The sequence below is a fragment of the Lynx canadensis genome, chromosome F1, assembly GCF_007474595.2.
Source record: "Lynx canadensis isolate LIC74 chromosome F1, mLynCan4.pri.v2, whole genome shotgun sequence".
Taxonomy (NCBI): Eukaryota; Metazoa; Chordata; class Mammalia; order Carnivora; family Felidae; genus Lynx; species Lynx canadensis.
Genome location: NC_044319.2, coordinates 36174309 through 36199848, shown reverse-complemented (window position 1 = coordinate 36199848; position 25540 = coordinate 36174309). Strand labels below are relative to the sequence as shown.

Sequence of the window (25540 nt, the reverse complement as noted above, 5' to 3'; positions counted from 1 at the left end):
TCTCTCTCTCTCTCTCTCTCTCTCAAAAATAAAATAAAAACATTAAAAAAAAGATGTAGCAAAAATGAAGCTGGTGCAGAAGTTCCACACTCTTCAGTCTTGCCGTAGGCAAGCTGGGAATTTGATATCACCCCAGATAGATGTTGGGATCCCAGGAGAGAAGCTGTCTCCACTTCCCTTATAGAACTTTGGAAAGACATCAGGACACACGTAATTCCCAAGCCACTGTTGTACAGGATGGTAGAACAGAGAAAACTACACAGGACCTGGGTAGATGGAAATTAAATGGCTTTAAAGAGAATACTTATTGAAGCAAGCAAGGCAGCCAAATGCGCTCTCCAGTTAGTCCAACACACACTCTTTGTATCATGTTGAGTTAGGGAATTATAAAAATTGTACCTGCTATTATTACTTCCCTTCTTCCTCTTTTTCTTTGCCATTCATCATGGAAGAGTAGAAAGAACATAGATTTTGTAGACAGACCACTTAGGACTAAGCTCTGCTCTGCCACGGCTAATACCAAGGTTGGATTATAGTAAATGCTCAATGAATGGTAGGTATTACCTATAATCTATTTGTTCTTTCCTATTACTTCTTCAATTCCTCTGGGTAGACAGAATTGTGAACGTTTTGAAGTCTTTGGAAACAAACATATCCCTGGAAGGGAATTTGGAATAGCTTCAGACTCAGTTAAAACAAATACAGATGGCATACTGAGAGTATAGGAGCCAGAGATGCACAAATTTGGAGCCGTCACTATACTAAATATGATTTTAAAAGGGGTGGGGGGTACAATGGACATATAAGTAGCTAGTGAGCAATAGTAAATATATAGCCCAAATTTGGTAGTAAATATTGGGATGGATCAATAGAGTTTAAATTAGGACAAAAGAAAGTAGGCAATAGGGGGCTTTTCCGGGACTGGAAAACTGCAACATAACAATTGCAGGTCAAGCACGAGAAGGTTTAGAGAACAATACAGGCACATCAGTAGAAGAGCTCTCCACAAAGTCTAGGCCTGTAAGGAGATACCGAGATAGAGAAGGAGATTTTGGACAGGAGGAGTATGGAGAAGCCAGATGGCTAATACTCTGCTAAAGATGAGGTAAGAATCCAACCAAAGCAAAGACATCAGAAGCGCAGGTTGTAGTGAGAACTCTGGTGGTAAAGTAGTTTTGGATGATGAGAGGGACTAACTTGAAGCTGCATCGGCATGTAGCTGTGGCAGAATAGATGGAGGTCACTGAAAACAGGAAGCTCAAGAAATTCTAAAAGCATATGGGCCATCAAATACTCCAGTAGCTCCTAACTGGATTTGGATAAATTGAAAACTTCTCATCGTGGCATCAAAAAATCTTTGTAATACTTACAGTTTCATTTCCTATCACGAATCTGTCATCACTCTATGTGCCAGTCTTATCAGATCATTTTCTTTTTCTCAAACCCACCATATCCCCCTACCCTCTAAGAGTTTGACATACTGATCCTTTCTCTCTCTCTCTCTCTTTCTCTCTCTCCCTCTCCTCCTCTCTCTCTTAGGTTCTTTTTTATTTGTCCATCTGATGAAGTCATCCTTTAAGACTTATGTGAAATGTCCCACCTTCAGTGAAGTCTCCCCTGATTTCCTTACTGGTTCCACCCTCTTGTGTTTTCACAGCACTTACAGCATTATATTTTATTATTTGTTACTTTCTTATCTCCAACAACTGCTTTAAAGACAAGGATCCTTGCTTTGATATTCATAGTAATAACTGACATTTTTTGAGAGCTTATTTCACACCAGGTACTGTGCTCAGCATTTTATGTACCTTATTTTATTTTGTGTGATCTTCAAAAAATTATCCATGAGGTACTACCATTATGCTCATTTTCTTCAGGATGAAACCGAGGCACAGAGAAGTTAAGAAACTGATGCAGACCAACAGGCTAGAGAGTGGTAGGGCCAGGATGAGATTACAGGCAGTCTGAATTCAGAGCCTGTGCTATTGGCCATGAGGCTACGCCACAGCCCCGTACATTACGTTCTTCAAGGATGTACATCCTCGGTGTGTAGAAACACCTGCCCCGTGACAGGTGTTTAGCACAGTTTGCTGAATTGAACTGAATGTGAAGAAGTTGTCTGGGAAAGAGAAGTCACTGAGAATACTGAGAGTGTCCTGGAGGAGGTAATAGCTTACAAAGAAAAGAAAAGAGAAGCGCAAGTGGTAAGTGAATGATGCACCAGTGGTCTTTCAGAAGCAGGGGGTTAGTGAGAAAGCCAACCCTTCCTTCCTTGAGAATCAAGGAGAAGAAAAGTCCTTTAATAAGGGTCGCATAGAAAGTGGTTTCATCAGATAAATGCCAAGTTCAAGTAAAGGCCAAGGAATTAAAGACACATTGGGAAAAAAAAATAAAATGTTGTGTTTACTTGTGTTTAAGAAAAGACTATGGATGCAGCGCCTGGGTGGCTCAGCTGGTTGAACGCCTGACTTCGGCTCAGGTCATGATCTCATAGTTTGTGAGTTCAAACTCCACATCGGGCTCTGTGCGGACAGCTCAGATCCTGGAGCCTGCTTTGGATTCTGTATCTCCCTCTCTCTGCCCCTCCCCTGCTCATGCTCTGTTTCTCTCTCTCTCCCAAAAGTAAATAAACATTAAAAATAATAATAATAATAATAAAGACTATGGAAGCAGGGGCCATTCTAATGAATTTCAGGAAGCTTTTCCTGTGACATTTTCACATAAACTATACATTAGCAGTCTAACCCTAGGCCAGATTGCTCTTCTGAACCCAACTATCTATAGGTTGTCTTCTCCACGTATCCCAACAGACATCATTCTACAATTCCAAATACAAACTCTCTCTCCTCAATCCACCCTCTCTCATCCCTGCCAAACTTCTTCTCTCAGTGAATGATATTATCTCCAAATAACCCAAGCCAGATTTATAGGAGTTACCATTATCTTGGTATTATTTCCCACATTAGTCACCAAATCCTGTCATTTCTCCCTGGGAAACAGATCTAAAAGGCCATTGCTATTGCTACAACCTTATTCAGACCCTCAACATCTCTCTTCTTATCTTATTGCTTACTGGCCTCTCTCTTTCCAGGCATTCTCTACATTTCTGAGAGTGGTCATTATAAAATACAAATCTGATTATATCATTGCCTGTGCAAAGTTGGTAAATAGCTCCTCTTGTCTCCAGGATAAAGCCTTGGAATGTGGCAGAAGATTCAAAAAGATGAGGACTCTCTTCATTCAAAAAGATGAGGTACCACCTACAATGACTCTCTTGCAGCTCCACTGTCTCATGTCTTTAGGCTGCACATAGGTGCCCCCCTTGCTTAAAATGCCCCATTCCTCATTCCTACTTCCTCCAGCTAATTCTAATTAGTTCTGAAAAACTGAATTTGAGCATCATGATGCCAGAAACTATACTTAACCACTTACATCTGCCTTGGGTGCCACTCCACAGTTCTTTCATAATTCCCTGTTACATAAAAGTATGTATTATATATTTGACTGCAAATGCTTATTTGTTTATATTATCTACAAAACTGCCAAAGTGATTTTTTTGTCTTTTAACACTAAGATCTATAGCACATAGCACATACTCTTGAATATAGAAAATGCTCAATGAATTTTAAATGAATCATCCAGTCCTAGGTATAGATTAATTCACCCTCTCTCCCGAAAGGCAATCTGGTCTGCCAGGACAGGGGTCCTCAATGCTTCTGCAAGCCTGAGCCCACTCTCAATCAAAAACCGTAAAGGCAAATTCATGGCTTTGGCAAGCGTTTAAAACAAAACGTTGTTTCTGAATGACTGTGCCCTAAACTTCTGATCAGTGTTTAGAGACTGTGCCCCTCAATATGCATCTTTCAGCAATTACAAATCAATGTTAACATTCTGTGCCACGAGATAACGCACATCGTATGTTATCAGCCTGGAGCAGGTCTTGTCACTGATGTTGTCCTCGTCACTTATTACAGTGGGGAGAGAGTGCACAACATGTGCCGTGTGGCCCTGATAGACTGCTCTGAACACCTTTCTCATTATCTTCAGAGCCCAGGCTTCAGAAATAATTGTACTCTCATTTTTGGTTAGCATGCTAAGTTTCAAAGTCTCCTGAATATATTTAATATCTAACAGGCCTCTATGCATATTTCCTTTTGAATAAGAATTATGTACACTGCACCTGAGTCCTTAAAGAATGATGCATTCTTACAGTTGTATCAATTACAACAATGATCAGTGCAAAGAGGCGCACTAACATTAGTTTCTATTACACGTATAGATTTATGCTACACTTTTCTCCTGTATATCACATTCACATATTTAACATCCTAAAGCAAAGAATGGAGGCCAAAGACTTCATTCTCTGATTAACAGTGTCAAACAAGCATTATATTGATTAGCAAGATGCTAATCAATGGGAAATTAAAGGCAGATTTCTTATTTTCAGTGGGAACATCTTTGGGGTTTTATCCAGTAAGATTCCTGGCTTGTGCATTTAGATAGACCTTTTCTAAGGAAACCAAAAAGTACCAAATACTTTTCACAAGACACTCACTTGAAGTAGACTTTACAAGCCTAGGATTTGCCTCTGAAAGACACCTGAATTTTTTCAATTTGAGGACTGCTCTTTTCTCCATCATAAATTTACCATCTAGGAATTATGATGCACTTTATAATCAAGAATGTCTTGGTGTTGTACCATATTTTAGTTGCAGAAGTTTTCTTTCTTGGCCTACATGAAATCAGTGTAATTATCAGTGATTAATTCTGATGAAATATGAAAACAGTTTCGTATTCTTACATTATTGTTTTACAATATTTATTGACTATATCTATTTTATTACTATTATTTATAAATATTATTAATAATTTATTATTACCAAAAGAGTCTCCTCCAGCGTCCTGGCCTCCCTCTACCCAGGGACCAGGGCTCCCTGGTCTCTCACTGAAGGATCCCCCACACCGGCCCACCCACCTGGCCAAGGCAAGGCAGTCATATTCCCAACAGATGTGCCTTCAGGGGAACAGACGCTTATAGCTAGGTTAGGGATGGAATCCCATGCTTTGTTCCCTAAAGAGCCCACTCCGAGGAACTGGCATCTCTCCACGGTGGTCTTTCTGCAATTCTCTGGCTACCCAGAACTGCACTGCACCAGTATGTGTAACATGGCCTTCTCTCCAGGCCTTGGGCACCTGGAGGCCTTCAGGCCTGAGGTCTATGGCCCAGTCTCACATCTGGATAGCCTCGTGCGTGGAGGGGGACTCTCCTCCCACAAGACAATCTGATACTATGGCTACAGAGAAGAAATAGTCATTCCCCATTTGGAAGTGCTGCCCTATAGGGACCCAGGCCTCTCCAGGTATGAGGGATCCCAGATATCTCTCATTCCAGGGCACCAAGGCTTCAGAATTCCCGATGTGTCTGACTTCGGGGTGATAGGGTTCCTTTGTGAAGGTGCAGCCTTGGACGTTGGCAGACGCCTGGTTTTTCCCATAGAACACCATAGGGATCCAGCCTCTCCTGAACCTGGTCCTGGTAGGGTTCTGACCAGGGCTGGACGGGATTCCTGCTTGCTCCAGACAGCTGAAGTGGACCAATGTGCCCGATTAGCTCTCTGGCACCAAAGCCCCAGCAGCCAGGCCTATCCAGGTAGTAGGACCTCCTAGTATCTCTTGCTGGAGGACCAAGTATTAGTGCAATGAGGTGCACTAGCACTAGTTTCTATTACAGCTATAGATTTACGCTATATTTATGTCTCTTGTTGGAGGACCCCCAAGCAAGCTTGCCCTGCCTGGTCCTGGCAAGGCAGTCGAATTCCCCCAGATCTGCCTTCAAGGCGAACAGTCATCATTAGGTTGTTTAGGACGCGGAATTAGGCAGATGTCTATTTCCTACAAGAACCCGCTGTGGTGACCTGGCCTCTCCAGACCCAGGATGGCTTTCAGATCCCTGACCTCCCTGAACCGCACCCTTGGCAAGCCCAGTACATACCCTTTCAGCAAGTCTTGAACAGCCAGGACCCTCCACGCCTGTGCAGCTAGGGCCTGGCGCCAACCACCTGCACATCCCCGGGGGGCACGGTTGCCCAAACCCTGTGAGTCACTCTGAGGCGGGGAGCTGCATATTGGCGACAGTCCTCATTGAGACGTGATAGGGACCCAGGCCTTTCCAAGAACCAAGGATCCCAGACGTCTTTCATCCCAGGGTATACTGGTGCCACCAAGCACGGCTTCAGAGCTCGCGACATAACTGGCTTTTGGATGTCAGGGTTCTTTCTGAAGGTGCAGGCTTGAACACGGGCAGATGCCTGGCTTTCCCCCAACATCCCAGGGCAGGGACTCTGCCTCTCCTGATCCGGGTCCTGGCCCAGCACGGAAACCGGGATGGGCGGGATTCCCGCTTGCCCGGAGCGCGGAGCAGGTCCCGCATGCGCAGTTGGCTCTCTTCCGGAGACCCCAGCGGCCACGCCGGCAGCCCTCGCTTCCGGGATCTACTTGGGGGGATCCCCAGGCCTGCGCGTCCCGCCCGGCAAGGCAGTGGGGTCCCCCCACGTTTGCCTTTGGGGAAATAGGGCACCACTGTGGATGGCGGGGCTTGCAACTGGGCAGTTGCCTTGTGTCTCCACGACCCTCGAACTCTGTGGGCGCTGGTAATGGCAAGACACCCAGGTGCATTGTATGTAGTGTTTCTTTATGAATTAGTTTTATTCACTTGCCGTTAGAGACCTGGAAATCAATCACTTCCGTTTCTACGGGCTTTACTTTCCCAGAGACACCTCCCTGGAATAACCTCTGCCTTCAATCTTGACTTGTTTTTTGCTGCTTTTCTTAATTCCTGTCTTATTTGCCCTCTTGTCTGCTTCTATCAGCCGTGCAAGTTGAAGAATGTTCTTGGCACCATTTTAGCATTCCGATCTTTCTAGAAAAATCTTAGAGGCTAGAACTAGTTCTAGGACTAGAAAGACTGGCTCTTGTCTGTCAGCCCTAAGAGCAGAGAGTGGGGAGTGCATTCTTGTGCTTTTTGGTAGCAGTGATAATTTCAGGGGTAAGGTTGTCTGCGGAAATACTCTGCTTCCCCATGCCTGCCGCTTCTCCCAGTACTAACTCACCCTTTCTTCTTCTCCACACATTTTTTTTTTCTAAATCCACCTGGATGCTCTTCCTCCCACTTTACTCCTATCATAAATCTCAGAACATGTCAAAAGACATCATTTTATTTTAAAACACATCCCTGGGGTGCCTGGGTGGCTCAGTCGGTTGGGTATCCTACTTAGGGTCTCACGGTTCATGAGTTGGGGCCCCATATGGGTGAACCTGAGCCCTGCCCAGGATTCTCTCGGTCTCCCTCTCTCTCTGCCCCTCATGTGATTCTCTCTCTTTCTGCCCCTCGCTCACTGGCGCGCGCTCTCTCTCTCTCAAAAGTAAATAAATAAATAAAATATATTCCTAGTTAATATGCATGACTTCCTCAATAGTAGCCTATATTTAATATGTATGTATCTGTGTATTTTTAGTATGTAACATTGGTAAGATATATATAAAGCTTAATTCAGAGTAACTCATTTCAAAGTCTCCAAGATGCTATGTTTGAAAAACACTCTTACTTTTATAAATGGTTTCTATCTTGCTTAATTTTGAAGTTCCTTGGGATCATAATAGGAAAATCGTAATAGTTGCATTTTGTGCTAACTATGCCAATGTTCTACATTTCACACTTCTGTCATTATAATGTTTTAATCATAACAAATATCTTTCTTGTGCTTTTGTTTATTAGGATAATTGTCATTCCTGAATATTTGAAATGTTATAGTATTAATACATTCTTAACTTCTTGGTTTTATGATATGGTGGCTTCAGAAATTAAATCCTTGCCTACACATATGGCAACTTTCCCATTTAAACATGTAAATAGAGCACAGAGATTATGATCTCAGTTAATCTGTTACTGAGTATGGTTCTAATATATTCCAAAAAGAAAGCAATTCAGTATAAGAAAAGGATACCTATAAAAAGTATAGGTAAAGATTGTTAAACACTAGCATTTATACTAGCAGCAATATTTGAAGATACTAAAATAGTGACAGCCCGCATTTTCATGGCTTCATAGTTTATGGGAAAACTTTCAGTAAATCATTTCATTGCCACCGTGACCCTGAGAGTTAGTTGATATTATGCCTGTATGTTAGAGTGAGGACCCAGAAGCTCAGAACTATTTATCAATATCAAAGCACTTTCTTAGAAACCACTAGAACACATCAAAGCTGGGACTGGGAGCCCTGTCTTCTGCTCTCAAATTCCACAGCCTTTCCACTACACCCATTCTTCATATTACTACATATATTTTGGCTCATCCCCTCCTCACTCAGACCCGCACACCCACCCTGCTGATGGCTAGGAAATCACTAAGAGCAGTAGTCAGACAGAGGGGGTTTAAAATGGAGCACGCCATTCACTGTACTCGCTAAACCACAAACCAGCCGTCAAAGCAAAGATGACAGAAGAGACATTCACCCCTCGTAAACCCTCTGCAGTCCTTCTCCCTTGCTCTTCAGCTCGTTCTTATTCATACAATAAAAGTACTAATAAATGTAGTCAGAGGGCCGAAGTTTCAGTTGAACATCCTGAACGAAATGCATTGCTGCTCTGCTCTGCTCGTAGGCCACCTTTTCTGTGAAGATTTTCCTGATCCGAAGCAGCGTCATTGGCTCCTTTCTTTGTGCTGCGTCAGCATTCTGGTCAGAGAGCGATTGTAAGTTTTGTTTGCCTGCCTTCTCCCAGGGTAAACTGTGAGTATTTCGTCAGGGATAAATTTTGTCCTCGTCATTTTTATGTCTCCGTGGTCTGGCACAATGTCCAGTGCCAAGGAAGCATGTCCTGAATATTTGCTGAGTGAATAGTATTTGTTACTTTGTGCGCTCATTCAACAAACGCTTGTCAAAGCCAGAAACTTCATTTCTTCATAAAACTGTTTCAGATGGCTCTAGTTCTGAGCAAAAGCCAGAATACGTGTGAATTTTCTTTTATATGACACTACAGAAATGATCAGTTTCATCATTAAGAGCATATAGAAGAACAGTCATTTTCCTTTGATAACATGAAGATACAACCCATGAAATCCAAATGTTTTCTTTTGCCTGCTACCCATTATTTGCCTTTTGGGTGTGAAAGATATTTGTTATGAATATATATATTATGTGGTGAGTAAAATGTGAGGTATTTAGATAGATGCTCACAGAAACAATATTTAAGTGTCCTTTAAACTCATGTCTTACAGCGGGGGAGCCTGGGTAGCTCAGCTGGTTAAGTGTCCGACTTCGGTTCAGGTCATGATCTCATGGTCTGTGAGTTTGAGCCCCGTGTCGGGCTCTGTGTTGACAGCTCAGAGCCTGGAGCCTGCTTTGGATTCTGTGTCTCCCTCTTTCTGCCCCTCCCTGGCTTGCTCTCTGTCTCTTTCTTTCTCTCTCAAAAATAAACATTAAAAAGATTTTAAAAAATTCATGTCTTACATATTGTATATCTTTATATAAATATGGACTGTTAATAATTATTCCCAATAAATTGACTTAAGTTCATCAAATGGTTTATTTGTTAACTTTGTAATCAGCAAAAACTTTCAATAATAATGGTAATCATAATGATAATAACAATTTTTCTCTTGAAAAAGCTTATATTTTATGATACACAATACTTTTATTTCCCCCAAATTATTTTCATCACCATTAAGTTATCTATATGAATTGTCATAGAAAAATGGTATTAAAAAAGTATTTAATTGATCAAAAATATATTTAGAGAAGATAGAACATTAAGCCTAGATTCAAATCTCCTCATTGCCTGAAATTCAAATTGTGCTTTTGATAAATGCTACTGTAATGGCAGGGTTAGTGCCAATGACTGTCAGAGTTAGTGACATCATACCTGTTAGTCTGTCAGAACGGATGAGGAATATTGGAGAAGGCACAGAGAAGAATATAAAAAGCTGGGACTGGGAGCCTTTAATAGAAGAAGGTCTGATAGGAAATTATAAATGAGTAATTTATATGTAATTCAAAGGCGTAGAATAAGTTTCAAGTGTGCCTGTGAAAGACTGTATGAAAATATGGTTGATACAAACTACTGAGGAACACTGTTGTTGGAACTATTCTGAATAGACCTGTCCTAATAATCTAGACCTCCCACCAGAGGGCAATAGAGAGCAGGTCAGGGAAGGTATGCTCACGTTTTCTTTGCATGATCATGATCCTTCTGTGTTCATTCCCATCTTAATTAAATGTTAAAGGGGGGAAAGGTGTTAACACTTGATACTTTTATTTTGTTCTTTCCCATGTAATAATAGTCCATTCACTTGGACTATTGTATTATTGGGCGCTCTGATGCTACCCTAACAACCCCCTTCAGTATATACTCAACATAACAAGGAGAGTGATTTTCTTAAAATGTAAGTCAAATCATTCCAGTCCTCTGCTCAAAACTATCCAACAACTTCCCATCTTATTAAGAACAAGAGAGAAAGTCCTTCCAGCCGCCCACAAGCCCCAATAGTCTGACCCTATTATGTCTTCTCCTTGCTCGCTCCATTCCTGTCACATCAGCTTCATTGCTGCTTCTCAGACTTTCCAGTACTCTTTACCTAAGGGCCTTCACATCTGCTGTTCCTCTGCCTGGATGCTATTCCAGAAGACATTGGCTAACTCCCTTCCTTACCTATCTAGAATTTTATTCATGTGTAACCTTTTTAGTAGAGCCTTCCCTGGTCATTGTACCTGAAGTTCAGTTCCTAATTCCCCTTATTTGTTTTACTTTTCTCCACTGTGCTTATCACCACCTAACCTACTATGTATTTTATTTATTACTATTTTATACATGTCTGTCTCTTCCCTCTAAGATGGAAGAGGACTTTTTCATCACCTCTTTATTCTTATATTTACAGAGCCTATAACAATGCTTGGCACGTTGCAGGAACTCAATCTATATACACACCTGAGTGTATACGGGTGTCTGTGTGTTTTGACAACATTAATGGCTGGGTGAATTCAACAGATACTTATTTATTTTTTATTCTTTTAATATTTATTTATTTTTGAGAGGGAGAGAGACAGAGTGTAAGCCAGGGAGGGGCAGAGAGAGAGGGAGACACAGAATCCGAAGCAGACTCCAGGCTCTGAGCCCAAAGCAGGGCTCGAAAACACGAACTGTGAGATCATGACCTGAGCCGAAGTCAGATGCTCAACCTATAAGCCGCCCAAGCGCCCCTCAACAGATACTTATTTTTATCCATATCATCTATCCAGGACTGTTACTAGCAAAAAATACTGCACACATACACACACACACAGACACCTTTGTGTTGTCACATGAAAATGCACATAATTGTCTACATCAGTGGTTTCTCAAAGTGTGGTCCCCAAACCAGCAGAAGATCAGCATCAGTATTGCATGGGAACTTGTTAAAAATGCACGGACCCCACCACAAATCTACTGAATCAGAAACTGTATTTTTAAACTTTATCTATTTATTTTTGATGGGGGTGGGCAGTGAGAGGGGCAGAGAGAAAGGGAGAGAGAATCCCAAGAAGGCTCTACACTGTCAGCCTGGTGTGGGGCTCAATCCCAAGAACTGTGAGACCATGACCTGAGTTGAAATCAAGAGTCAGACGCTTAACTGACTGAACCACCCAGGTGCCCCAGAACCTGTATTATAATAAGCTCTCTGGGTGAGTCTGATGCATGCTAAAAGTTTGAGAACCACTGATAGAAATAAGTTCATTGAGCTGGAATAGGCAATTGGACTTTTAATGCATTCTTATTTTTCATGTTAGAGATTTCAAGTTTTGCTTGGATAAAATAAGCTTGGAAATATTCTGGCTTTAATAAATGCCAAGTGAGCCGTCTTCTTAGTGAGCCCTACACCTACCTTCCCATTCATCCTGCAGTCACTCTTCCTGGCCAGGTCCTAATGTCTTATCCCTGGTCTGGATGGGTTTCTAACTGAGTAGTCTCTCCATGTGCTAACTAGTCTTCTAACTAGTCTCCATACACTAACACATTTTCGTGAATATAAAATGAATTTTGCGTATGTTGTCATCCTTGAAATAAAGATGCATCTTGCAATCAATAAGTAAATTTAATGGTGTTTTCTTATTTTCCAAAAGATTATTTTTGTGCCAAAGACCTATTTTTTAATGAAGGAAATAAGATATTTTCCCACACTGTTTTGCTTCATCATGCATCAGATTGGCCTGGTCCTGCCCTCTTGTAGCCCCATTTTTCTCATGCTTCAGGCACCTTAACATGAAAACTGTTCATTTGTCAATCTGCTAATTTTAAGAAAGCCCTCAGTGAAAGAACGGTACACTGCATAAACTTGAACTAAAAGCAGCTACGAGCTCATGTATTCTTTCCATTCAAAAAGTCTGCAGCTGCTTCCTTTCTGCTTAAGTTGGAGTTTTTGCTTATGCCTGGCATTTTCTCACCAGCTCTGCCTCTCTCTGAGCCTATTTCTGCAGTTCATGAATCACCACGTAGGAAGCACAGTGGCGTGCACAGAGAAGGATTCCCGCAGTGTGAACCCCCTCTCCGCGGGCTACTGCTCTTTTCCCTCTTCTCCCTCTCTCTGTCTTTTAAAATTTATTATGTTTTCTTACTTTGCTGCACTGAGGAGCACAGGCTTTTTCCTGTAAGCCAGGTTCTTTATGATCCTCTAAATTTGGATGTAGCACACGGCAGCTGGGTTATTATAGTAGTTTCCAGGATTCATTGGGAGGTCTGGGTTCAGGCAGAGCATCTATGCATCCATGCTGATTACTAATAGTCTTCTTCCCTTCCCAACTCCAGCTTTTCCCTTGGTCCTAGAGACCTTCTTTGGGTTTCTCATTAATTGGCCTTGGTCCTATAGACCTTCTTTGGGTTCCTCATTCATTACCACAAACACTGGTCGCCATGGGATAGCGCTGAAGCAAAGCAAGCCTCCTTGTGGGTCTAAATGATGGGATATTGCAAGAAAAGTTTCTAAATTAAGTTCACATAAACCAAACTCCTGGCTCCCAGCCCTACCTATACATTAGAATCGTCAATAAAATTTGACTCTCTGAAGGTGGAATCTGAGCATCTTTGTTTCAGATCTCCCTGGGTAATGGCTAATGCCTAGTCAGGGCTGGGAACCACTGATGAGCTCCCAGAATGCAGGCTATTTTACTTGTGGAGATTGGTGATCAAGACGAAAATCACACCTTTGTGTCCGAATAAGCCTAACCAGCTAATATCAGACATAATTCTTACTGCCTGATGAGTCTGTCACTTAAACTCTGCAAGCAAGTTATATTTATGTCAACAGAGCTAAAATAATAAAAGTTAGTTGACTTCTTAGAGGGCAAGAGAAAAACGTAGTCAAATAGGGAACAACTCTATTATACCAGGGTTTGGACAAGGGAGGTGACCTCATTGTGGGCTTTGAGCTAACGTTATGGTGAGAAAAAGGCATTCATTTTCATGGGGCCCAGCAGGGATACGATTTATCCACAGTATAAATTAATTCGTTGTAGAGTAAAATGTCTTATAATGGAATTTTACTATATTTCCCATTTGGAATATACTCTTGACATCTTTTATGCCTAAATTTATGCCACTGAAAGGATTCATTACAATCCAATTAATTGAAATGTAAAAAATAAAAACATACCTTGTAAAACATCATTTCTCAAGCTGTGTTTTGCCATTATGAGACTATTTAAGAACACTGTAGCTAAAATGGCTGAAACATTTCTTTGATCTCATGTCTGCTTCTTTCAGTCATTCGCAATATTGTACTAGCAGCAGGAAATAGAAGATACACTCTTAATTAAACCATAGTGGGTTTTAAATGTGTCCATTATAAACAAAAGCAATCCCACACCAGCCCCACAAAAGTTTATTTTTTTTTAATCAAAATTTTTAAACATTGAAATTCAATTGCTGTAACTCAGTTTTAAAAAAATAGACATGATGACGTGGCATATAGATAAGGAGCTTTTCACGTATGAGTACTGTCTTATAACCCCCTTTACTGTTCCTCATAACTTTTAGCTTAGTACTGTAATTAAAGGCAATCAATAAAATAATTTTCCACTTACACAGCATTCTACCAACACAAAGCATAGAGAAAGTAAACTCTTAATATGTTTACCTCAGTTTCATTACCACACAGGGTGTCCAGAAATATATGGAAAAATTTAGAAAATTAAAACAATTCAGTAACAGGGGCGCCTGGGTGGCGCAGTCGGTTAAGCGTCCGACTTCAGCCAGGTCACGATCTCGCGGTCTGGGAGTTCGAGCCCCGCGTCAGGCTCTGGGCTGATGGGTCAGAGCCTGGAGCCTGTTTCCGATTCTGTGTCTCCCTCTCTCTCTGCCCCTCCCCCGTTCATGCTCTGTCTCTCTCTGTCCCAAAAATAAATAAACGTTAAAAAAAAAAATTTAAAACAATTCAGTAACAGTTTATTAAGCAGCCATTATTGGCTATGCTGGGCACTTTGGGAATAGTGCCTTCTCTTAATACAATGACTGACATATAATAAATACCCAAAAAGGACTGATGAGTTAAAGCATAAACATAATACATGACTTCTGTCCTTTAGGAAGTAATACTTCAGTGGGACGAGACAAAAACACAGATCTCTGAAGAACAGGACAAAGTTCACGAATAGAGGCGCAAACCACTACGGAAGTGATAAATAATTACTATTGAAGTTAAAAGTGTTATTTCAGCAGATGGTAAATCAGAAATGCTTCTTGAGTTAGGCGAGAGTTGAATGAAGTACTGAAAGTACAGAACGTCACAGAGTAGACACTGAATTGAGGGAGGGAGGGAGGGAAACCATTTGAACAGAAGATGAAGACAATTCAGGAAATGGAATGCTCTGGTGGAAGGAGGTGTGGAGATACGATTACAATGTAAGGGACAAATTGTGGAGGGTTTTTAATGAGACGTGAAAATTATTCTCGTGTGGTGGGAAGCTCTCAGGTTTCTTCAGAAGGGAATGGCACACTCGGATCTATTGTAGAAGGATGATTTCAGAGGCACTGTTCAGAACAACCTGGAGAAGGCAGAGGCTGGAAATAGAATCTAGGAGGTTGTATAGTAAGTATACACAAGATAATGAGGACATGAGCCAAGGTACTGGTAACAGAGTGGATAAGCTCAATTTGGAAGACATGTTGGATGTCCAGATAGATTTTGAACATTCGTTTTAGGTGAGGATTGAGGGAAAGGGAGCAAATTTCACGTCAGAGCAACTAGGGAAATGGCTATTTTATAAGAGATGTTTCCAGAATGTGTAATATTAGAAAAATGACATACTGGTATACATTTTGAAGAGAAATACTTTACAAATAATTATATTACTTAACATACATGGAAAAAGAATGACAAGAAAAAGAAGTAAGCGTGAAAGCGTTGAGAGAAGGCAAGTTGAAATTCAAGTACCATGGGAGGTTATAAAAGTGGCAAGCGATAAGGGAAATGTGGCATTAAAATGTGAAAAATGTCACAACGAGGTGAGTCAGGAAGCACAGGAAAGTGGCGAGCAGAAGTCAGAATGAATGAATGGGAGAAAGCATGGATTAGTGTAGAGAATCCAGAGAGTGAAACAGTGCATCAGAGATGGTCACCATGAAGAAATGACCTAAATGGGTAACTGGTTCTGGAGGACAGGGAGCAGAGAAGGTAATAAATAACATGTAACCTTTTAGGGAATGAATGGTCAACTCGTTACTCTGTACTGAAATACCACCTCAACAGAAACTTGGTGAATAGCTATGAGGTACTATTATTTACTGTTTCCAAGAAATTAAACAAGAAGTGACTTCTTTATTAATAAAATTGTGGTTTAACTCATTTACCATATTACATCAGCCTTGCCATCACTGATCTGTTGATCACACCTTAGAACCCACTAACATGTATCCGTCCATGGCCTGCTTTCCCGGTTGGCTGCAATGTCAGGCTTTGGACATTAGCTGATAGGCACACTTTAGCTAAGACAAAAGGAATCTTCTCTTGACGAAACTTGAAGTGCCCTGACCTGGAAAGCTAGGCCTCATAGGGCCCACTAAATCTAGACTGAACTTCAGATTTAAATAATGTAAGGGCTCTATTTAAAACGACAACAGTGACATCTGGCAAATGGTTAAGCCCAGTGGACTTTTAGTAGTCTAGGATGCTTTCTAATTCCTGCCAAGACCATATTCATAAACAAGCGGCTAAGACAAAAAGTCACCTCTGCTTCTGTCATATTAAAGAAAGGGAAAGCTGATTACGTCCTCTGGTATTCAAACGTGATAGCACTTACCAGAATAATCATGGGGGCAGATACAAGTGTATCTTCCTATCTCATTGAGGCATGTAGCTTCATTCTTGCAGGGATCTGAGACACATTCATCCACTTCCAGCTCACAGTGCCTGCCCTGATACCCTGGGACACAGAAGCAGGAATAGCCATCCATCCCATCCTGGCACACGGCTCCGTTGTGGCAAGGGCTGGAAGCACACGGATCATGACCCTTTTCACAGAATCTTCCAGCATATCCTTCTGGGCAGATGCAGACGGGGTGAACAGGGTCCTGATGGCAAACACCTCCGTGTTGGCAGGAGCTTGTGCCACAGAAAACAATGGCAGTTTCACAGGTTGTCCCACTAAAACCAGGAGGACATTTGCAGAGAAAGCTCCTTTCTCCTGGGGTATTCACACATGTGGCATTTCCTTGACAGGGATTGGAGAAGCATGGGTCTTTCGTGTTGTCACAGTCTTTGTCCAAATCAATCGCTGTGTCCGAACAGTGGCAACTGTTGTCCTTTGAAGTATTACTGCATGTAGAATTGTTTCGGCAAGAACTTGCAAGGCACCTGGTGTCATTTTTATTGCCAGAGGAATCTAGAAGGAAATAAAAGATGTCAAGATGTTTACAAATAAATGGCTGAGGGTAAAAATAAAGATCTTCTTTCTGCTTCCACGCATCTCAAAGAAACTCATTAATGAAATACAGTTGGCTGCATTCTAATGATGAGTTTTAGCAAATGATGTCCAATGATGAGGTCTTTCATTAATGATGGTTTGTCATATAGTTGGTAATGAGAAATAAAAGTAGCTGGTTTCAGATTCTTTGCTTTTCCTCCACCTCCCTTTCTTGGGGCCAAGGGAGCAATGGAATGCATTGAAGCAACTGTTAAGTTGTCTCACACACACACATTTTTGAAATTCACATTCTCCCGTGGAGCATCCTGGAATATACTGGGAAATGACGTACAAAATTGTCTCTGAATATATTGCCTAACTAAAACTAATATTCAAATGAATGACTCAGTTTATGACTGCTTTGTCACAGTTACCCTTTGTATTCTAAAAAGAAAAGCATAGGAAGATGAAAATACTAAAAGAGGATAGAAGGCCAACTATTTATTGAAGGCTTGCCAGGTATTTCACATATATTATTCTAACCCTCATAGCAACACAGTGTTACTATGTACAGTTTACAGATGACAGATTAAATAAATCCCTCTGCAAGGAAACAGATGTAGTCAAGTTCATGCACTTTTATTTTCCTATGGACTTGTGTTTTTATATGCGTCTCTGTTCTAGGGATACATTTTTTTGAAATTCTAATCGGAATAATAACCAACAGAAAAACAATAATTCTTTAATTTGTTGACAAACTCATTAGCTATGTATATGCATATAGGTTGTCCCCAAATATGCATAGATTATGATCATAGCATAGTTATTTTCTCAATCGTGTATACTGAGAAGACTTATGATTTCTCAACTCAATTGTATTTTCCCATGAAACACTGTCTTGCATGTGGATTCATCTACTATATCATTCTCTTATTTTTACTTTCTTTCTCTCAGTATTGCTCGCAAATATAAGAGTGGCAACAGTACAGGCTTGTAATAAAAAAAAGTTACAAAACGGGGAGTTTGCTCTTAGGATATGAGACATAAATCAACTGTTGTTGGGAGAAAATAGTGTGCAAACTTTGAGAAATATGTAATGACAAATCTTTTCCCTCTCTTCCTGCAAAAGAAGAGGTGATTCTTGTAACCTGGTGTGGCCACAAGCAGGGTGATGAGAAGATACTTAAAAGAAATGATGGACTGGTGTGTCGTACAAGATTGAGAATATTTTCATAATTATCTTCTCTGGAGTCTTTCTGGCAGCCAACAATTTTCCTCCAGTGCCTACACATAGAAAGTTAACATATGCTTATAAGGGCACCTGGGTGGCTCAGTCAGTTGAGCGTCTGACTTCGGCTCAGGTCATGATCTCACCGTTGGTGAGTTTGAGCCCCACATTGGGCTCTGTGCAGACAGTTCAGAGCCTGGGGGCTTACTTCACATTCTGTGTCTCCCTGTCTCTCTGCCCTCCCCTGCTCTCACTCTGTCTCCCTCTCTCTCTCAAAAATAAATAAACAGTGAAGAAGAAGAAGAAGAAGAAGAAGAAGAAGAAGAAGAAGAAGAAGAAGAAAAGAAAGAAAGAAAGAGAAATTAACATATGCTTATATATTATCAGGAGGGTTGATCAGAGAGCCAACATTTTCTACTCCCTATGAGAAAACTCAACTAATCATCCTTTTACTTTAGTTTTAGTCTTTTTGTTTTTTTCAGATGCTGGCTTTCCTATCACATCTTCAAATGCCATGTCTTAGCTGCAGTGTCACTTCCTGAGAGCTTTCTCTGAACTCCTTTTCTAAATTTTGTTGTTTTATTTGCTATGTTACATATGCTGTTATTTTTTTCTGTATATGTTTGTTTTCTGTTTTCTTCATTGGAATGTTAGTTCTTTGGAGGAAAGGAGGAAACCTTGTCTGTATTTCCTGGGTCTGCAATATTACTCATCACGTAACATGTGTCCATACATATTGGAAGGAAGGGGGAACATGTCACAACCGAAACATGGAAGGGTGCTGTGAAATCACATGTGTCAGGGAAAGCATACCAGGAAAAGCCTCACTGAAGAAAAGGTACTTGAGATTTTTTTTTTTTTTTTTTTTTTTTTATGAATGCAAGGGGAGGAAAGATATTATTTGCACACAAAAGAACTAACGCATGAGGGGTATTGGCATTCTTGGCAATACTAAGAAAATTGTGAGAGGGTGTGGGGCAGGAAATGGGGAGGGATATGAAGAAATATTTAATAAGTTCAAACTTTTGGAAGCATTTAAAGTTCTTGTGTCCAAGCTGAAAAAACTCAGTTGAATACTGTCCAAGCTGTCCTCTTAACTGCACCAGCAAGGGAAGGCATTGATGAAATTTGGTTTTCCATTTATTTTTGTTTTGTTTATTTTGTTAGTGGTGATGGTGATGCTGATGGTTGTTTCCTTCATTAATCATCAAGCATTATCACTGAAGCCATGAAATAAAGAATTAGTGTGGGAAGACAGAGAAGGAAATTGGCATTTATACCCAATGCCTTTCCAATGCAACTTTTAAAATAGATTTCTAACAATATTTGTGTAAAGCGTTTTACAGATGGAAAGCTAAGCTTTGTAAGGACTAAGTCATTTGGATGGTGTCAAAGAGAGGAAGGATTTGAATCTCTGATTTGTTTGGTTCTAAAGTCCATTTCTTTTTGCTGTATTGTTTTGGAAGTTAGGATACTTACTGGGTAGGGTTTCTGATGTAAACATGATGCTATTTGCATTAAGTGTTTTATTCTGTTCCTTTCCAAAATTCATGAAAGACATGAAGGGATAACAAATAAGCACATTGAAAAATACTCAACATTATTTGCCATCAGGGAAACAGAAATTAAAAACAGTATCACTACTTACCCACTAGAAAGAGCAAGTGACAAAAATTGGCATTACTAGGTGCTCACAGGGTGTGGAAAAAATGGAAGTCTTATTCAAGTCCTCTCTGTCTCTCTGTCTCTGTCTCTGTCTCTGTCTCTCAGTAACTAATCATTCTTGCCTGTGTGTTACCAGTTATATTAGTGTTTTCAAATATTGGCCTTTGACTTTGTATAGTTTCTCCAGAAGATCTTGTTTTCTGTCCTAGATTTCTGCTTTTACATTTTTATTTTCTTAATTCTACTAAGAATTAAGCAGTTTAGCTTGTTATTTACTTTTTCAGGCATTCTTTCTAATTTATTGATTTAAGACAAAATTTCTGTGTAAGCACCGCTTTACTGCATTTCGTGTGATTTCTTTTCAATGTTATTCAAATAAAAATATTTTCCGATTTTCATGGTGATTTCTTTCTTCTTTGAACTATGGAAAATCTGTAAAACTCAATTATATCAAATTGCTAACTGTGTTATTCAGAACTTCTATAACGTTGGGGCTTTTTCTGCTTCTCTTCGTTGAGACTGATGCATTGAAATCTCTGACAGTGAATATGAATTTTTCTATTTCTCATTTTAGTTCTGACAGTTTTCACTTCTATATTCTGAAACTATATTCCTGTGTCATAGAAATTTAACATGGTTACATTGTCCTGCTGGCTTGACCCTCATAGGCATAAAATATCCTTTTTATCTTTAGTAATGCATCATACCTTAAAAGACTATTTTTACTGTTGTTGTACTGCTCTATCAGTCACATATCTCATATGTGGCTGGAGGGAATACAAAACGGCATAGCCACTTTGGAAAAAAGTTTCAACGTGTCTTATTAATTTAAACATACACTTATTCAGGAATCCCACACCTAGATATTTCCCCCAAGAAAATGAACACATAATATCCACACAAAACCTTGCTTGCAAAACTCATAGCAGCTTTATTCATAATGGCTGACACTGGAAAAACCCCAAATGTTCATCAGTTGGTAAGTAAATTTTAATATATCACACATTGGACTACTACTCAGGAATAAAATGGGCAAATTACTGGCCCAGTGAACAACATGGAGGAATCTCTAAAGTATTACGTTAATTAAGAGAAACCAGACACAAAGACTATCTGCTGGATGATTCAATTTTATGAGACATGTAGACATTTTAGAGAAGGCAAAGTTACAAGGATGGAAAGCAGCTCAGTGGTCACCAGGGAATGGAGGTGGGTGAAGGGAACTAATTGTAAAGAGTTTCTGTGGAAACATTCTATATCATGATTGTAGTAATAGCTATTGACCATATGTGTTTGCCACTGAAATTGGGTGAATTTTATTGTATGTAAATTATACCTCAATAAATAACACATAGAAACAGTCCTAGGGGCAAAAAAAAAAAAGGACAAGAAGGAATGAAATCGTCATACTCACAAGATCCAGAAGGAAGGTTGAGGGGACAGCAATAAATACACATATACATACACTCATACATGTAAGTGGAAGCTCGTCTGTAGATGGATGAGTTGGAATAGACTTAGTATACCAGAATAAGCAAATCCCAGGTGAGAGAATCCCAGAAGCAAGCCAGTTGATGCTGCGGAACCCCAGAAAGTTTCAGGAATTAGGGGTTCCAAGTACTCAAGTGGTGCTGAAAATGGGAAGGTTGTTTGGAAAACTTACCAAAAGTACAGTTAGATTCCCGTGTTCCATCTTTCATCCCAGGAAACTACATGACTGCCCTTCCCCCATGAAGGCGATTCAAAGCCAAAGGCACAAGTGCTGGTGATGTGGGAGTGGCTGGCTCTGGTCTGATAAAAAGGGGGGGAAGTGAATATCTACATACAGAATTGTGAGACCCTCCCCATCCTCATTTCTAATTCAGTTCTAAAAATGCCAGCAGCCAGATTTACTCCCTAAGCAGGAAATAATTATTTCTCTTGATGAGCCCAAAAGAAAATACTTACAGATATTGGTATTGGGTGTCCCCATTGAAATGACCCAGGCCAATCACTCTAGAATAAATTTAGTAAGCTAGAAAGTCCTGTAACATGAAATAAAAGAACTTTCCAATAGCTCTTTTTAAACAAATACATATATGAGTATATGTAAAGTGTATATATGCATATAGGGAATTGCTATCCTTTAATTATACTTTAAATGTTATTACAATTATACTTTAAATAATGATAAACAAACATCCTTGTATCCACTAATCAGCTTAAGAAACAGTAGTACCTCTTTATTTAATATAAACATATTTTTATGAGATTACCAGATGGAGAAAACCCTTTAAGATAAAACACTAAGAACAGAACACACACACAAAAAAATATTTTTTAAGTAAATTGGATGAGACAAAGACAATTTAGGGAGTGGACAAAAAATTATGAAACTTTGAGGTTTAACATATTCAAAGAGTTAAGTGAGGATATTGCGGCAATGAAATAAGTATAGGAAGTTATTAGAGTAAACTTCTAGATAACAAAAGAGGTCTTTACAATTAAAAATACAGTAGTAGAAATGAAAAATCCAGTTGAGTTACTTGAAAGGTAATTTTGAGGAAAATCTACCAGATGCTAGAAAAAAAATACTTACAGATTGGAAAGGGGAGGTAGAAGCAACAGGGAACCAGAGAGCGACTCAAGGAGGAGTTTCAAAATAAGAGAACAGGGGTGCCTGGGTGGCTCAGTCGGCTGAGCATCCGACTTCGGCACAGGCCATGATCTCACAGTTCGTGGGTTCGAGCTCAGAGCCTGGAGCCTGCTTCAGAGTCTGTCTCCCTCTCTCTCTGCCTTCCCCTGCTTGTGCCTTATCTCTCTATCTCTCAAAAATAAACATTAAAAATATTAAAAAAGAAAAACAAAATAAGAGAAGAAAGGAAATGGGGTGGGAGGGGGAAGGAGGCAAGGAGAGGAGGGAGAAGGAATTTAAAATTATGACAGAAATACAGAAATTGTTGCCATAATTAAAAACAGGTGTATAGATTTAAAGTTTCTACTAAGTGCTGTAGGAAAATAATTTTTAAAAAATCCACAGCAAACCTCATCATTTTTCTGAGGTGGAACAGAGAATAACTCATTTACAAAGCATCAGAAATCAGAATAACATCTGATTTATCAGCAGAAACATTGGAAGCCAGGGGACATTAGAAACATGCCTTAAAAATCCTGAAAGAAAATAATTTCTAAATTAGAATTCTATGCCCAGCTAAACTGTCAACCAAATGTTAAGGGAGAAGAAAAATATTTACAGAGATTCAGAAATTCAAATTTTCACCTCACACACTCGCTTTTCAGGAAGATTCTAGAAGATAGGTTCCGTGAAAGTGGGAGTGTAAATCAAGAAAGAGACATGGAATCTAGCATACAAGCGTTCTAATAAAGAAACAGAACATTTTACTGAAAATTGCCTGCTGTACTACAGGTATGCTACCAGCGTAGAGATTAACCAGTGCTGAAAGAGAAAGCAGAGCTCCAAGAAGGAAAATGCAGAGTACCATATAGAGAAGTAATGGAAAACTAAACTTTTTAAAAATATTCCTAGTATTAATTCTAGGGAAAAGGTTGCGCAAAATGGGAAATGAAATCATAATATACTGTGTAACTGCAGAGAGTTCTTTGTGATACCAATAATGATAATAATACATGATTTAACCAAAGCAGCGGAGCTGTGGTGTGTGTGTGTGTGTGTGTGTGTGTGTGTGTGTGTGTAGTTGAAAACTACGGGAAAATTAAATCTACTTTTAGCATAGTAGGATTCTAATAGATTATGCCAGTATCAAAAGCAAGGGAAAATCTCAGCCTAGTATTTACAAGTATATAAATAAAAACCGTAAGAAAGAACTGAAAGAGTTTTAAGTAGTTGCTTCTGGAGAATGCACATTAGGAGTAAGAAGCAGGAATGGGGATGGCAAAAAGTGGACTAGTGTTTCCCTTACAACGCTTAGAGACTTTTAAAGTATTACAGAATACATTTGCTAAAGATATTTTTAAAAGCAAAAATGGATATTTATAATTTGGTCATGCACACTGACCCCCCATCGCTTTGTTCACACATACACCTTGAATTATGTTTTCAGTACTCGTTCTGGACAAGATCATCTATCAAGCACATGCTTTTCCTGGGTCTCATCCAGGATGAATGGGAATATTGGCACCGTTTGCACACTTGCTTCCTGGGTTTATGGTGTGTCCGTAGGTAAGATGCTAATGGGACCTCTTGGAAATGCCCCCTATGACCTAGGCGTTATTAACTGACACTTGAGCGGACTGTAGTAAACAAGCAAAGACAACTGCCTCTCAAAAAGAAAATTATAACTTTTCAAACTTACAAAGGACTTGCAATTTACTGCCTTATTAAAAATACCTAAATAGCCAATTAAAGAAATAAAAATAAACTATGCATAGCCCAATGAAGTCATGAAGTAAGGGTTATAATTATTCCAGTTTTGTGCACCTAATTGAAAAAATCTGTCATCTATATATATTATTGTATTGTGCCTAGTATATTGTGCGAACACTTAGTCAACAATGAAGTAATTTTCGTTGTAATAATACCTTAAGAACAAAACTTATAAAAATACTTAAAACTATAATTGGAGGAGTTTAATTCCCAGGGAAATGGCCATTGAGAATTTTGTTCCCCACTTTCATATAAAATTTAAATCCAGAGCAAGAAACTACTGGATATGAAGTGCAATTGGTATTTTCAGACCAATTTAGATAGTCTGCCAAACTGTTTCCTTGCAGTAAAGTTTGCCATCTACTGGCTGTTATAAGAAATTCTAGAATTGTGGGTTTCAGACTTTTCTTTCTGTAAGCACAGCAGTACTCTTTCAAGGAAAATATGAGTAATCCCAGTATACAAAATCGTAATGTGGACCAGCTCAGGTTGAAGGAGACCTTGTGGCCCAGTCACATAGCCTCCTGCCCTTTCTAAAGACAACTCCAAGGAGCCCTAGGGGCTGAGAATAGCAATTTGAAAATCTCTGTTCAGGAGAAAACAAGAAAATTTGTATGGTTACCATAATTCTTATTGTATTTGCTATTTTGGTATTGTGTATATCTATACATATATATGTGTGTATATACTTATATATATATATATATATTACACTCTATTATTATATATAAATTTACATGTTTATATACATGTAAATATTTTTCAGAGAAGTAAAAACTAATTTGACCAGTTTCAAAGGAGATGAATGCCCAAGCATTAAATGTATTGTGTATGTGTGTGTGTATGTGTGGGTGTATTTTCTAATAATTCAATATACTTGGAAAGCAGCCATTTTGGTAAGTTAGCTTAATTATAGGGAAGAATATATTTATTCAGAACAAAGAAACACTACAAGGTGATTTCGGGGAAGAGCATTTTAGTTTCCCAGAGATTACTATAAATAATATTTGTTCCTTTGTTTTTGATGATTTTAATGCACTTACCTATGAAACAGGCAAGTGTTTCTCTAATTTAAAAATCATCATCAAGAATCTGAAATTTTTGTCAAGTGTTTGTTTTTTTTTTATCAATATGTTTGGCAACTTTTGTATTAGCCAACCATAGGAGATTTGTCACAAAGAGGACAGTGTAGTGCTGAGGAACAAAGTCCCTGAAGTAAAACACACCTACACTAAGTCTAGCTCACGGCCTGTTTCCTCAGCTGCAAAAAAAAAAAAAAAAAAAAAAAAAAAAAAAGGAGAAAAGAGTAAAATTTACTTCTTAAAGTTTTTGTTTTCG

General features: G+C 39.5%; 1 protein-coding gene across 1 annotated transcript in view; it reads right to left on the bottom strand.

Annotated features, from left to right (window-relative positions):
• CRB1 (crumbs cell polarity complex component 1) overlaps positions 1–25540 on the bottom strand; it is a 232150-nt gene that overhangs the window by 128053 nt on the left and 78557 nt on the right. The window contains exon 3 of the mRNA XM_030302046.1: positions 16323–16904. Coding sequence (XP_030157906.1) covers positions 16323–16904 — 582 coding nt within the window. The remainder of the gene's footprint in view (positions 1–16322; positions 16905–25540) is intronic.